Source organism: Agelaius tricolor, unplaced genomic scaffold, assembly GCF_023055355.1.
Source record: "Agelaius tricolor isolate 1412-34295 unplaced genomic scaffold, bAgeTri1.0.p SCAF_4, whole genome shotgun sequence".
NCBI classification, from domain to species: Eukaryota; Metazoa; Chordata; class Aves; order Passeriformes; family Icteridae; genus Agelaius; species Agelaius tricolor.
The window spans coordinates 55,745,107-55,759,109 of record NW_027269264.1 but is presented as its reverse complement, the minus strand read 5'-3'; the positions used below and the strand labels follow the sequence as shown (position 1 = coordinate 55,759,109).

Below are 14,003 nucleotides of genomic sequence, written 5' to 3'. Positions count from 1 at the left end.
TTTCAATTATGTAAATTAGCAATAAAAATTATTCACCTTCCTAGAGTGTTTTGAGACGTACTGGTGCACATCTAGATGCATGATTTTAACACCTCACAATTAATGCTCCATTTCTAGTGGTTTGAAGCTGCTATCAAAACTCCCACCATTTGTGGGTGATGCCTCGTGAGGTGGGGTTTAGGGATGAATGCTCACCTCACCAGGCAGGGGAAAAAAAATGTCAGAGGATGCAAGGCTGATGAGCTGTCTGTGCTATGGTCGTTACTTCATGCGTCAGAAAACGTGAAAATTTTTAAAAATAAATAAATTAAAAATGCAGTTAAGGGGCTGAGGAGTGCTGGTTGGTGGCTGTGAATGGCTTGGCAGCAGCAATTCTTCACTGGCCCTTGAGCAGTCAATGTCCCTAGCAGGAGGGATTTTTTACTCCTGTGGAAACATAAGCACCAGTTATGACTACGATTATCCTTGATCAGACATCAGCTGCTTCCAAAACCAAACCTGAAGAGATGTTGCTACAGAAGCTAAGGGATAGAGAAGATAGTCAATTAATATGGCTGAAAAAAGTGGAGACTTCCATGGATGTGTGTGTATCCAAGCATGGATGTGGCTCTGACAGCAGATCCCACCAGGTCTTTGTTTGCCAGGAATAGTTAATATTCACTAAAGCAAGCTCAGGGACCAGGTGCCTGCTGAGCAGTGAACCCACCACACTTGTTTCACCCCCTTTTTTTCTCCCATCCTCCCATGTTTCTGCAGGTGTCAGAATGCTTTAATATTCTAGGGGTGAGTGCAGGCAAGTCATGGCTGTTCCTGAGAGAGGCAAAAGAAGCTTCTGGTGCTGCAGGCTGGGGTTTTAGCTAAATGAAGCAGTAATGTCATTATCTGTGTTTCATCTGTGCTTCTGCAGTCAGCCTCAATTGTGCTAATCACTGCAGAAATGGGTGACAAGGAGCTTACAATCCAACCTGTCCAATGTCAGGAAAGCACAGACTTCCAGCATCACCTGGGGAAAAGGAAAGAAGGTCCTGTCAGGGCCTTTCAGGTGGTCCCAGCCCAGAATCCCCCAGTGGCCAGCTTGGATCCTTTTAGGAAAGAGGATAAATGAGATAAATAACTGTTCTTGTGGATAAGGACATTTGGGGAACAGAATACATTTCCCTAGATCACACTAAATTATACAGAGTCAAGCAAGCAAAGTGATTCTTTTTTCCCCAAAGCTCTTCTCTTCCTCTAATTACATTTGAAATGTTTTGCATGCTATTGAAAATGTCACTTCCAGCTGCAGACCATTAAGGAGCCTATGTGGCACTGCCTTGGGTTTTATTAAGGCAGGTTTGTTGCTGGGGATTTCAATGGCAGCAAAATGAGGCCTGGGGTGAAACACCTTTTGTTACAAATGTTGAACACTTGTTTTGGTGGTAGGGGACCTTTCACAAAGGCACAGTGCTCGCCAAATTATTTTAAAGACCAAGGGATGAATAATGGGGCAGGAACTACTCAGATGTGTGCTATTTCTTCCCTTCTGCCCCAAAGCATTAATGGAGGCAAGTGTAGTGGTCCTGGTTTGTACTGGGCTCACAGCAGAAATTTGTGCAGCTGATGTTTTCCTGAGCACTTGTTTTCCTGGTACTGCTGCTTAAAGTGCCAACAGGACACAGTCAGGTCTGCTCTGGTTTTTTCTGCAATCATCCAAAACTGAGTGATGGAGCAGCTCTGGCTCGGTGGATCAGAATCAGGTACAGTGTCCAGGGGAAAGGCTGATGGGCCATTGCTGCAGAGATCCTTCAGTTTCTCCTTGCAGCCAGGCTGTGTGGGCAGTGCTCAGGATTTGGGAGTCCTTTCACACTCCTATATTCACATGACCTTTCTGTGTCCTCTTCCTCTTTTGCCTATGCTGCTCTATAACCCAGCTTGGGCTGTGGATTTGGTGACTCTGGGGTAGGAGTTTCCTCTCCTATCATTGCTTAGGTGCTGTAGTCTCTGAGCCCATTGCAAAAGTCAGAGGAACACAAGGGGTAAACAAGATAATAGCCTGAAACCAGGATTTCATGACCTGGAAAGTAGTTCTGCAAACATGACTTGTTCTACTTCTGCTGACGTGATGCCCAGCACACAGAGCCAGCCCAGCAGTGGGAAAGTCTCAGATTTAAACTCTGTGCATCACTGGCCTTTCCATTTTCTTTCCATACCAATGCAAAGAGGAATTTTATAAATACTTTCCCAGTCTGAAATAAAAGAAAAACAATATTTTTTTCTAGTAGAGCAGGGTGCATTTTTCAGACACGAACCAACACTTCCATTTCCACATCAGCTTTTAAATGGTGTTTAATGCTGTGGCAATGAAACCCTTGATGTGACACCACTTCTGGCACAATGGCACATGGACAGGGTGGGGAGATATGCTGCTATGGACGTATCCAGTACAGCTTTCACCTGGAGTGAGCTCTTTCTCCTAGAAATGAAAAGTATTTAGGGATCCAAATACAGGTCTCATAATCGAATTTAAGTCACTAACAATCAGGAGTGAAAATGAGAGAAGGCAGATTTTAGTGAGAGAGAAGAGAAATGTTTTTTTCTTTAAAGGAGACAGGAGGATGTTTAGGGGAAGTTGTACCATTTTTCTAGGACTGTCTTATCAGCTCCTTAATTTATGTACCCCTGTGCTGTAAGGGACACCCTGTTGGCATTTGCTTTTCAGTGCTGATCCCTGACAGAGCTCAGCACTTGCTCTTTAAATAGCCCAGAGCTGATAAAAGCATTTTTGTGGGGAGGAGCTGGCTTTGTCCTCAGCTCCAACATCTGCAGGAAAGCCAGGTGTGTCCCATCTCTGCCTCTGATAAAAGAGCAGGAATTCGTTGCAGCTTCTTGGAGAGTGTGGCTGCTGGCACCAAGGCTGGAGAAGAGGGAGGAGGGCACGTGCATCTCACCCAGTCTCTTTTCTGGCACTGCTGCTTAGCACTGATCCTGACCCCACCATCCTGTTTGCTGCTGGCAGCCAGGCTGAGATCAACAATTTATTCCATCCTGGTCTGCAGGCACTGACATCTCTCACTGCAGAAGGAAGGCATGTTCTCTTTCTTTCATGCTGTACTGTTGTCACGATGTAAAGTTTTGATGGAAGCAGGAGCAGCCCCCTGAATATCCTGCAGAGATGTTCACTGAACTTAAATGGAAAAGATCCTACCAAAAGATTAACAGCTGACACTGCCAACTTGCGTAGAATAAATTTCCAAAACAGCCCCAAAGAGCAAGTTGCTCCAGTTAAATCACAGTGGGAGCCCTGGAAAACTTCACAGAATTGTAGAATCACGGAATGGTTTCAGTTGAAAGAGACCTTAAAGACAATTGTGTTCCAACTCCTTGCCATGGGCAGGGACACCTTCCACTGTCCCAGGCTGCTCCAAGCCCTGTCCAACCTGGCCTTGGACACTTCCAGGGATCCAGGGGCAGCCACAGCTGCTCTGGGCACCCTGTAAAATTAAAGCAGATGGAACCAAACTCTTCTCACCAGTGTCCAGTGACAGCACAAGAAGGAATGGGCTTAAACTGAAATACAGGAAATTCCATTTAAAACAAGAAAAGAAAGCTTTTTTTTCTCTGCATGGGTAATCAGACTCTGGCACAGGCCACCCAGAGAGGCTGTGGAATATCCATACTTGGAGATATTAAAAACCTGGCCACACCTGGCCCTGAGGAACCTGCATTAGCTGAGTTTGCCCTAAGCAAGATATTCTACAGATGAACCTTCCAGGCACAATGACTTTGCAGGTCTGTGCCCCTGAAATTTAAGGGGTGAATGGTGGTGTTGGTTGAGGTCTGTGCTGCATAGCACACAGTTAAATTTCCTAACTTGGAGAAGGTTCAGGAAGCCAAAGCACAAAACAGCAATGGCTGTGAGGCTGGTGAAGAACTGCCAGCACATGGTGTGGAGGCTCACAGTACACAGGAGAAGGGCAACTTGTTGACATAACTCAAAAAATGTACCATCATTTTCTATTCAGGGATAATGAGGATTAATTTTTGCAAATGTAGGAAAGAGGCACACGGCAGTGAATTCCTGGAAGAGCAAGAGCTGTTCAATCTCTCCAGAATGTACATAATAAGTGAGCAGATATGTCTCATCATGAACATAACATTTTTTGTCTGACTAATAGCAGGACTTGAAAGTAGAACTGTCAGAACCTCCTGTCCCCACTGAGGTCAACGAGTGTTCCTGTGATTTTAACAAAGAAATGAGGAAAACATTCTCAAATGCTGTTTTCTATTCCAATGGGGAAAAAACAAACTGAACAAACAAAGTAGCAAGCTAAAAAGGTGTTGTGGCTCCTCAGAAGGCCCCAGGGGAAATGTAAAGTAATTTGGTCATCCATGCTGGAGCATCCATCACTTTACTCCATCCTGTTTTCACATCCAGTCCCAGCACTCATTAATTTGCCCTTGTTCCTTGGCAAGGATGGGAAGTTTCCTTCCATGTGCTGGCTGGCAGGGCTGAAGGAGGAAGTTGTGCTTTACATTCTGACTTCAAATCCAAAGAGCAGAGAACCCCAACCTTAGTGCTTATAAAAAGGATGGGGACAAATGTTTTAGCAGGGCCTGCTGCAACAGGGCAGTGGGGGTGGTTGAAAACTAGAAGAGAGTCAATTTAGATTAGATATAGAAAGGAAAAAATTTTTTACAATGAGGGTGGGGAGGCTTTGGCACAGATTGCCCAGAGCAGCTGTGGCTGCCCCATTCCTGGCAGTGCCCAAGGCCAGGCTGGACAGGGCTTGGACCAGCCTGGGATAGTGGAAGGTGTCCCTGCCCATGGCAGGAGAGCTGACCTTCAAAGCTCCCTTCCATTCCTTGATTCCATGATTTATAGCAACTACCAAGGAGAGGTACCTCCCCTACTATGTGCAAACATTCAGACCTTTATTATTTCTGTTTGTTTTACCAGGAATTGCCCCAGGCTGGCACTTGGAGTATATTGATGTGATGGACTCTGCCATGGACAAGACGTTTCGGTTCCAGTGCGATCGCTGGCTGGCTAAGGGTGAAGATGATGGGCAGCTCATCAGGGAGCTGGCCTGTGCCAATAATGACATCCTGGAACTGAAGGAACGGACTGGTGAGTTTGGAGTGCCTCTTGTGCCACTTCCTGAGGGACCTCAGAGGTCGTAGGACCCCATCTCCTGCAAGCTGGAGGCTCCCATGCAGGCTTTAGGGGTATTTTATGTACACACTTCAGTTCAGCAGTGCAGTTCTGGGATAAGAAAGAAACAAAACAGGATTTGTGAGGAAGAAGAAGTTCTCATTCTGGGCTGAAAGGAAAGAGGGGCCCATCTGCAGTGGTTCAGTCCATCAGTGAGCCATGAGAACACATGGATATGATCTCATTAGAAGTAATGTGCTTGAGCCTTTGAGGTGGAAAATAAGTTCAGTCCTTAAAGCTTGGTAAGTAACATTGCTCCAGCTTCCTCCTTAACTGGTTCTGGGCTATGAGCTTAAGAGTCCCAGCTGAATATCACAGCTGAGCTTAACAGCCCATGGCCCTGGATCTGCTCTGGGTAATCCCACTGGGGCCAAGGCAATTACACTACTGTCTGATGTGGTGGGTGACTCAGCCAACAAGAGTTACTTAACCACACTGAGGACATGCAGAGTCCATCTCAAGAACTACTTCAGCAGTGCTCTTCTTCAGGAGAATCCTGGGGAGACAATAATCACATTACTTCTGTGATTGTGCTCTGCTCCTGAAAGAAAAAATCAGCCTTGTGAGTACCATTCTGGGTACTTACAGGCCACCACAGCATCTGAGCACATCCTGTTGGGTGCAAGGACACCCTCTCTCTGAGAGGAACAGTACCACAAATTAAGGGGGGGGAAAAGAAAGAAGAGAAAATATGGAGGATTCAGGCTGTGTTTCAGATGAAGTGCTTAGCACAGCATGGATCTGGACACAGACTGTTCAAGAGGGACCTCAATCATCCTTGTAGGTCCCTCCAACACAGAATATTCTATGATTCTAAGAATAACTCCATCTATTCTTGCTACCCAATTGAACAGGACACATATTTTTCATGTATTCTATCCCAAACCACTTAAAAGTCAAAAGTCCCACAGATTTCAGTGTGTTTCCACCCTTATTTTGCAAATGCTTGTTCTTGTGGGCTGTGATAAATATTAGGAAAGGGGTTTTTAAGCAAAGTGACAGCCAAATGAAGAGATCTTGCGGGCCATCTGCTCTTCCTTTTCTGTTTAACGTGTGTGTTAATTATGCTTTAAAGCCTATGAGATTGTCACAGTAACCAGCGACAGAGAGGATGCAGATACAAAGGAAAACATCTGGATCATCCTGGAAGGGAAGATGGGCCGCTCGAAGGAATTCCTCATGGAAAACTCTTCCAAGAAAAGGAGGTTTGAAAGGTAGTAAGCAGGATGGTGGGCCAGAGGAACTCCCCCACCCACTGTGTGTCCTCCCCAGATGCCCCCTCTTCTTGCCATAGGGGAGCTGTGTTTGTGCCATGCTGCTTCTAAAAAGCTTGATGCCTTCCTACTTGGATTACAGGGAAGATATCAAATGAGTTTCTGGTGGGCAGCCACAGAGTAGATTTTAAAACAGCAAGAAAAAGGCATTTGGCAAAAGGAAATGCAGATGTTACATGTGTGTGTGTGTGTCTGTGTGTCCTTTTGTGTCTGTACGTACAAAGAGGCTCCTGGCCAGCCCCCAGGGAGGCCGTGTGGATTTTGAGCTGGGAGGAGCAGGAGGAAGCTGGAGGTGGTTTTAGTTCCTTTTACAGCATCTCACTGGGAGTGGGAATCAGAGAGAAAGTAATAATAGTTGGAGGCTAGATGTTGTCAGAGCCGCTCAGATTCGACTTTGCAGACGGATCCGGGGGCTAAGGCTGTGAGATCACTGTGGTGTGAGGAAAGGCAGGGATCAGCCTCCTGCTGGAGGCACATCCATGGAACAGGGGGCATATTCCTTCTCCCACGTGGGACCAAAGTGCTCCAGGTCTGAGCAGGGTTTTCTGCTTGTTTGAGGACAGGGCGCACCCTCTGGAGATGGGGTTCTCACCAAAGTCACGAGCACTGCTGGTGTTCTGCTCATTTGCAGTGAGGAAAAGTGATGGATGACCAAATCACTTTTTTTGGTAAAGGAAGGTGAAATTCTGGCACATGTGGAATGCAATATGACTGGCTGAGACACCACATGAAATATGAAAGATCAGGAGGAGCTTCTTGAGCTGATGGTGCCTATGGGGGAGTTAGATATCCCTCTTCATTAGGCACAGTCTGTCCTTGGAGGGACCAAGGGTCAGTCCAAGGAAATAAACCCAACAGATACTCAAGGAACACAACAGGAATCCAGCCAACACTTTGTCAGAAACCTATCAGGCCTGCCCATGGCAAGGCTTCGGAATTAGATGATCTTTGGGGTCCTTTCCAACCCAAACCATTCCGAGATTCTGTGATTTAATTGTTTCTCTGAGCTATTTCCAACTCAAGCTTCAGGAAGGGTGGCTCAACTAGCAAATTTAAAACAGCTATGGTGGGTAGATGTGTAACAGATACAGTCTCTGTCAAGAATGAATGAATAAGTGCTGGAGGGGAAATTAGTCATTCTTTAGCTTTATCTATAATGAGGCAAATTGATTTTGTATGTGGAACAGCTCGAGTTTATCCTAGAAAGTCCTAGTGGCAACAATTTAAAGTGTCACCCCTAATCAGAGAAAATACTAAATTTAAATATGGAAATTATACTTTGTGTTGGATGATTGTAGGTTAAATCAAATGACTGTAAATGAAGGCTTATCTTCGATCTTCCATAGCCATGTGCAAATTACTTAATGTCCATATGAGGCAAGTCTCTGGCAGCCTCCAGGATGCTGAAACTGCTCCCTGTTTCCTGTAGGGGAGCAACTGACACATTCCAGTTTTCTTCAAAGAACGTTGGTGATATTGCAGCCATCTGTGTTGGTCACTGCCCAAAGGATGGGAAGAAGTCATCTGCAAAAGCTGATGTCTTCTGGCATGTCCAGGAGATCACTGTGACAGAGATGGAGCTTTGCAACAAGTAAGTGCCTTCTCACCTGCAAGGAGCTGCCCTGGGAGGACACGGGGGAGCTGAGCAGCTCTGCACACATCCTCCTGAAGCATTTCAGGCTTAGGAAATAACAGAAAGTCTTGTTTTCTGTTATGTAGTTTGGTCTATCAGGTGCAGAACGTCCTTGTCTGACTTACCTGCACAATTTCTGAGTTGTTAGAGAGGGTGTTTGCAGGTAACTTTATAAACAAGTTGGCTGGGGTGAGTCTCACAGCCAGGATGAATTGACGTCTCACATCATGGAAAACAACCAGAGTGGCTGAAATTCAATTCTAGGGTACTCTGCACAGAATGGTCTTTAAGTAACTCTTGTGAAAGATCTCCTGGAAACGAGAGTAAGAAAAAGGCTGAGCCTCTGATTCCAACCAGTTTGGATAAGAGATCCTCCTGGTCTGGTCCAGAAGGCCACACATCACTGGAAAGGCTGCAGTCGTGCAGCTCAACCATGCCTGAAGAGCCCTGAGCATGGTCAGCTCATGCACTCTTTGATCTGAGTCCCATCTTTGGAAGGGGAGCAGATTCCACAGGAGCAGAGGAGATCACCCATCTGCAGAACAAACTGCACTTCAGTAAAACAGTCCACGACATTAATTGTGGATTTCTTCTCTTCTCCACGATATTTCCACTGCTGCTAAAGAATTTAACTACGAGGAGTTTGTTCCAGCTGAGACAATTGAGTGTTTAAGAAGAAATCCTTGAAGTGGTGGGGTTTTTTTTTTTTAGAAGCTAAGAGTCTCTCCTAGCAAATTAATCAGCCAACTGAAGAGCCTTAATAATATTTGCTGAATGAAAACTCAGTCAATTGCATACTAAAACATGGTCTTTTCTCCTGGTGGGAAAAAGCCTGCAACCCTCTAAGTCCAGCTGTGCAATCAGATCCGTGCACTGAACTCATTGGGAGCATGCTGAAACTGCTGGGACAGTGTGCTGTGAGGGGGCCAAAGGTTTTCTCGTAAAATCTCATTTTTAGAGATTGTTTTAAATTAAAGAGGGCAGCCAGAAGGTGTGGGTAAAGCCCGCAGTCGGTCCTTGCACTGGAGCAGGGCTGCAGCTCTGCAGAGGCAGCACTTTGCAGTGGCGTTTGCAGTGCACACAAGCAACTGGAGAGCTTGCACCATGAGAACAAGTTCTCACTTCAGGTATTACCCATCCCAGATATCAAAAAACCTACCCAGACAAGCCAAAGACCAAATTTAAAGAATTACCAGATTGTTGCAGCAATAGTTTTGAATTATACCAGGATTTTTCCTTTCTTAGTATGTAAAAAAATAGTATTTAAAGATTTTTCCTTGCATATTTCAGGGCTATAAAGGTATTTTTTTTCTTTTTGCCCCTTGTGAAGATTGGCATGCACCATTTTACTTCCAGACCATGAGATATTACACAGCTGAGGAAATCAGTCTGCAGCATTGGGCATCCTCTCCATCACACTCTCATGCAGTTTTTCTGCCCCTGCGCCTAAAATTTTGTTCCTCCTGGAATTTCTCATATACAAAGCTTCTTCCCAGGGAATAAGCACTTCACTTTGTCTGCAGAAGATGCCAAGAGTATAGGAAGTGCTTAAGAAACACCATACAGCTGGATTCACAGTGATCCTTCCTGCAGGTGTTTATTTTACACGCGCACTCCAATCCAGCCACACTCCATGCAGGAGGACCTGCTGCATTTCAGTGAAGGTGGGGGAAGGGGCAGAAGCTCATTTGGAACTGATCTGCATCACTGGAAATTAAATACATCATTAAAAGCAGAGTGCTCCAGCCCCTGGCTGAGTGCCAGCTAAGAGGCAATTTATGGATGTGCTCAGTGTTACCTGCACATCACCAGAGACAGCACTGCAGGGACAGGGGCTGTTGGCATCTGGTACCTCTCATTCCACTGTTTCCATTTTTTTTGTTCCCTGCTGAGGTTGAGACGGGTGATCTAGAAAGGACAGGGGAGATTTAAACCTCTTCCATCTTTCCCGTTCCTTTTTTTTTATGCCTTTTTCCTGCTTTAGCTCTGGGCCTGACTGCTTGTCCTGCCTTGGTGGGTCTGGAACTGGTCACGACATTGCACAGGCTGAAGAGGTGACAAGAGCCACAGAGATCCTTCCCACGTGCAGTGTGTCTGCAGCTGTGTGGGGAGAGGTCAGATTTTTCCAGTTGCAAAGTTCCATCGTGGCTCTCTTTCTAGAGAAATATTCAAGTTCTGGTACATGGAGGGGAAAATGCTGAAAACAGCATTAATATGGGGCAGTTTAGAAGAATTCACACTCCCTAACTTGCTGGCTCCATGTTTGTACCAACAACGTGGTAGAGGTGGACAGGGCCTGTCCCCTGTGCTGGCCCTGCTGAGGCACCTCCAGTGCTGGGGACAGCTCTGGGCCCTCAGGACAAGAGAGACCCTGAGGGGCTGGAGCGTGTGCAGGGCAGGGAACGGAGCTGGGAAGGGGCTGGAGCCCCAGGAGAGGCTGAGGGAGCTGGGCAGGGGCTGAGCCTGGAGCAAAGGAGGCTCAGGGGGGCCCTTGTGGCTCTGCACAGCTCCTGACAGGAGGGGACAGCCGGGGGGGTCGGGCTGTGCTCCCAGGGAACAGGGACAGGAGCAGAGGGAATGGCCCCAAACGTGCCAGGGGAAGGATAGATTGGCTATTATGGAAAATTTCTTCATCCAAGGAGCTGTCCAGCCCTGGCACAGCTGCCCAGGGCAGTGGTGGAGTCGCCATCCCTGGAGGGGTTTAAAAGCCGTGTGGATGTGGCACTTTGGGAACACGGGGCAGTGCTGGGGTTGGGTAGCACTTTGACTCGATGATCCTAGAAGGCTTTTCCAACACAAACAATCCCACAGTTCTCTCACATTTGCCCCACAGAGCGGCCATCCGTGCCACTAACCTGCCTCTTATTCCCCACACCAGGTACTACTTCAGGTGCAACGCGAAGATCCCTCTGCGCTACAAGCGGCGAGACTACAAAGTCTTCGAGTGTGCCAAGGTCACCGAGAGCTTTGCCAGCAAAGCCCGGAGCCTGGTGCCAGTGAAATACGAGACCATCGTGGTCACAGGCTTCGAGAAGGGAGCAGGCACCGACGCCAACGTGTTCATCACCATCTACGGCCTGAACGGCGACTCGGGGCGGCGCGCGCTGAGGCAAAAGTTCAGGAACCTCTTTGAGCGAGGCAAAACCAACAGGTTTTACCTGGAAACGCTGGACATGGGGGAGCTGAAGAAGGTGAAGATTGAGCACGACAACAGCGGGCTGGCTCCGGGCTGGCTGGTGGAGAGGGTGGAGATCACCAACTCGGCCACTGGCGTCACCACCATATTTCCCTGTGGGAAGTGGCTGGATGAAAACCGAGGGGATGGGTTAATCTGTAGGGATCTTTTTCCTAGGTACTGAGGAGGGTTTTGGTCCCTTCTGTATGCATTTTTTTTTCTCATTATACTGTTTTATATTGCCTTTTTAATACACTGCCTTTTGTATTGAGAGATTTTTAGTAGCAAGATGTTCTTCCTGGGTTAACATTTTGTAAAAGTAATGTTGCTTTTTTTTTAAAAAGTGCACATAAAACTGTTAATTAAATGAATGCATTTATTGGTTATTTATGATTAAAAGCTACAACCAGCAGAGATATAAACTTTCCTTTACCAGCTCAGATGTTTCTGCTTTCAGTGCTATGCCTTGACAGTGCTGAGAATACCCACTGACCTACTCCACTGATAGGCTCCACTTTTAGATAGGCATAGAGGTTAAGCTAATTGAGACACTTTTATTTAAGAAAATTGAGCTTTGAGATCCCAGTTTTTTCCCACTTCTGGCAACTGCAAGCTCTGCATGTCCATACACACATATGGACATCTCCAGAGGGCACCACATCAAAAAACAGCAGGCACAGTAGGATGTTCCTTGGGGAGTTTGGGGAGCATCTGCATTCACCCAGCCAGGTCTCAAGCAGTGGGATCTGGGTGATGTTTTCTGCCATGTGAGCTTTTTTCCCCCCCAGGGCAGACTTTGCTCCCTGGCTGAATTCCTACAACTCTGCCAAGAGCCGAGATCTGTGGTTACAGCTGCCAGTGCAAAAGACCTTCCAGATAATGAATTCCGCAGCAAGGAAGCTGTGCTAACTATATAAAGCTGACTCAGGATAATCATACCCTACATGGCCTGAATATCAGCTCTGTTTCAGAGCAACTGCCATTCATTTCAATTTTTTTTTTTTTTCCTTTAATAAGGATTGCTGTTTTGTCTTTTTCTGTGGCTGAGAAGGGGTTTCCCGGAGGCAGTAAGGGCCAGTGCTCCTGTCAATGAGCCCTTCCCAGGCATTCACATCTCTACAGGTACCAACAAGAAAATCTGTTCATAAATCATTGCTTCTGGAGCCCTGTCTCTCTCTCTAGGGTGCAAAGCAGCAGGACACGTCCTTAGGAGGAAAAAGGGAGGTGTTTGAGCCATGAGGACCTTCCTCCTGGCCCAGCCTGGAGAGGACATTCCCTCTGCCATAAGCTGGTCTTAAACAAGAACTTTGCAAGAATAGGGATCAAAGGGGTCAAGAGTGGGCTCAACCCACCAAGCCCACCCATCCCACCAGTTCCTGGGTTGAGAATGATGCTTCTGCTTCTGCTGGGACCGTGCCTGGATGTGCCAGGCCACAAGGCAGGACTGTCCCACTGCTCAGTCCCTCACTGCTCATGGGCAAAGGAGGCCCAGCAAAGCCTGGTGATGCTGAGACAGGAGTCAGAAGCATCTTAGAAATGCTGACAATTGCTCAGAGGTATTTGAAAGCTCCTAACCCACTAAAGCCCTTCCAGGGAAGTTCTGGATTTCTGTTTCCCACAGCAGGCACCACCAAAGAGACATGACCTTATATCACGGCTGTCTGTGCAAGCTCACAAATAATAGCCCAGACTAATTCATTTTAGAAACCTTTATGGTAACTGATGGTTCTGGAGCAGAGCAAGTTGCTTAAATGAGCCCAGTAATCAACCTCATCAGGGATCAGCTACTCACTGAGAAGAATAATAATAGCAGCCTTTGATGGCTGTGTTCTCTCTCCTCATGGCAGACTGGTGTGCCCAGCCCTTAGCAAGGAGCTGGGAGCTCACAGGAGGAGCAGAACAGCCCTTAGGAGGGCTACAGGTGATTGCTAGGGTCTGATTGCATCCCTAGGACCCTGCTGGGATAGAGTTCAGATTCCCTGGATACCCAGGGGGTCCCATGAGTGGAGTCTGGTGCATCTGGGTTTGCTGTTCTTGCGCAGTGTCATTGCAGTTCTCCAGTAGGTGTTTGAAGCAAAATAAGGGTCAGGCTTTTGATCTCCCTGCATTCCCTCCCACCCAAGTTTAACCAGCACTGTGGAAAAAAAAAAATCCTCTCCTGTCAAGAAGTTTGGCCCCTTTTCAGACAAATGTGTGCTGCTGTGAAATACAAGTTTGTCCCTGTACAGTGCTGCAGTCCCAGCATTTCCAGCCGGCTCCAGTCACCCCCTACTTGGTACAGGGTGGGGGAAAGATGGTTTTAGAGCATCAATTTAACCCCTGCCATCCCCTTGGCAAGCCCACTGCGCTGGTACTTGCTTCCAAGGCCAGGTTGGACAGGGTTGGAAGCAAACCCTGTTCTAGTGGAAGGTGTCCCTGCCCATGGCAGGGAGTGGGAACAAAATCTTTGAAGTCCCTTCCAGCCCAAACCATTCTGTGAGCCCATGAGGATTCTATGGTTCCATGATTCTTCTACGATTCCAGCCCTGGGGAGCAGTGAGGCAGCTCCTGACCCACACACCATCCCTCCCTGGGGGAAGGAGGAAAGATAAATTCTTACCTTGCGTGTGAAATGTGCTCACATCTGGGGGGAATCACAGGTGGCAAGTGGCAAGAAACATGGGCTGAGGCACAGCTGAAGCAGGAATTAATATCTTCAGGGTGACCAAACCACTGTGCAGGTGGGAGATG

The 14,003-nt window shown here is 47.1% G+C and overlaps 1 protein-coding gene across 1 annotated transcript in view; it reads left to right on the top strand.

Annotated features, from left to right (window-relative positions):
- LOXHD1 (lipoxygenase homology PLAT domains 1) overlaps nt 1-11,742 on the top strand; it is an 85,058-nt gene extending 73,316 nt beyond the window's left edge. The window contains exons 24-27 of the mRNA XM_071425814.1: nt 4,937-5,107; nt 6,267-6,405; nt 7,895-8,056; nt 10,977-11,742. Coding sequence (XP_071281915.1) covers nt 4,937-5,107; nt 6,267-6,405; nt 7,895-8,056; nt 10,977-11,457 — 953 coding nt within the window. The 3' untranslated portion in view covers nt 11,458-11,742. The remainder of the gene's footprint in view (nt 1-4,936; nt 5,108-6,266; nt 6,406-7,894; nt 8,057-10,976) is intronic.
- The last annotated feature ends 2,261 nt before the right edge of the window (nt 11,743-14,003 follow it).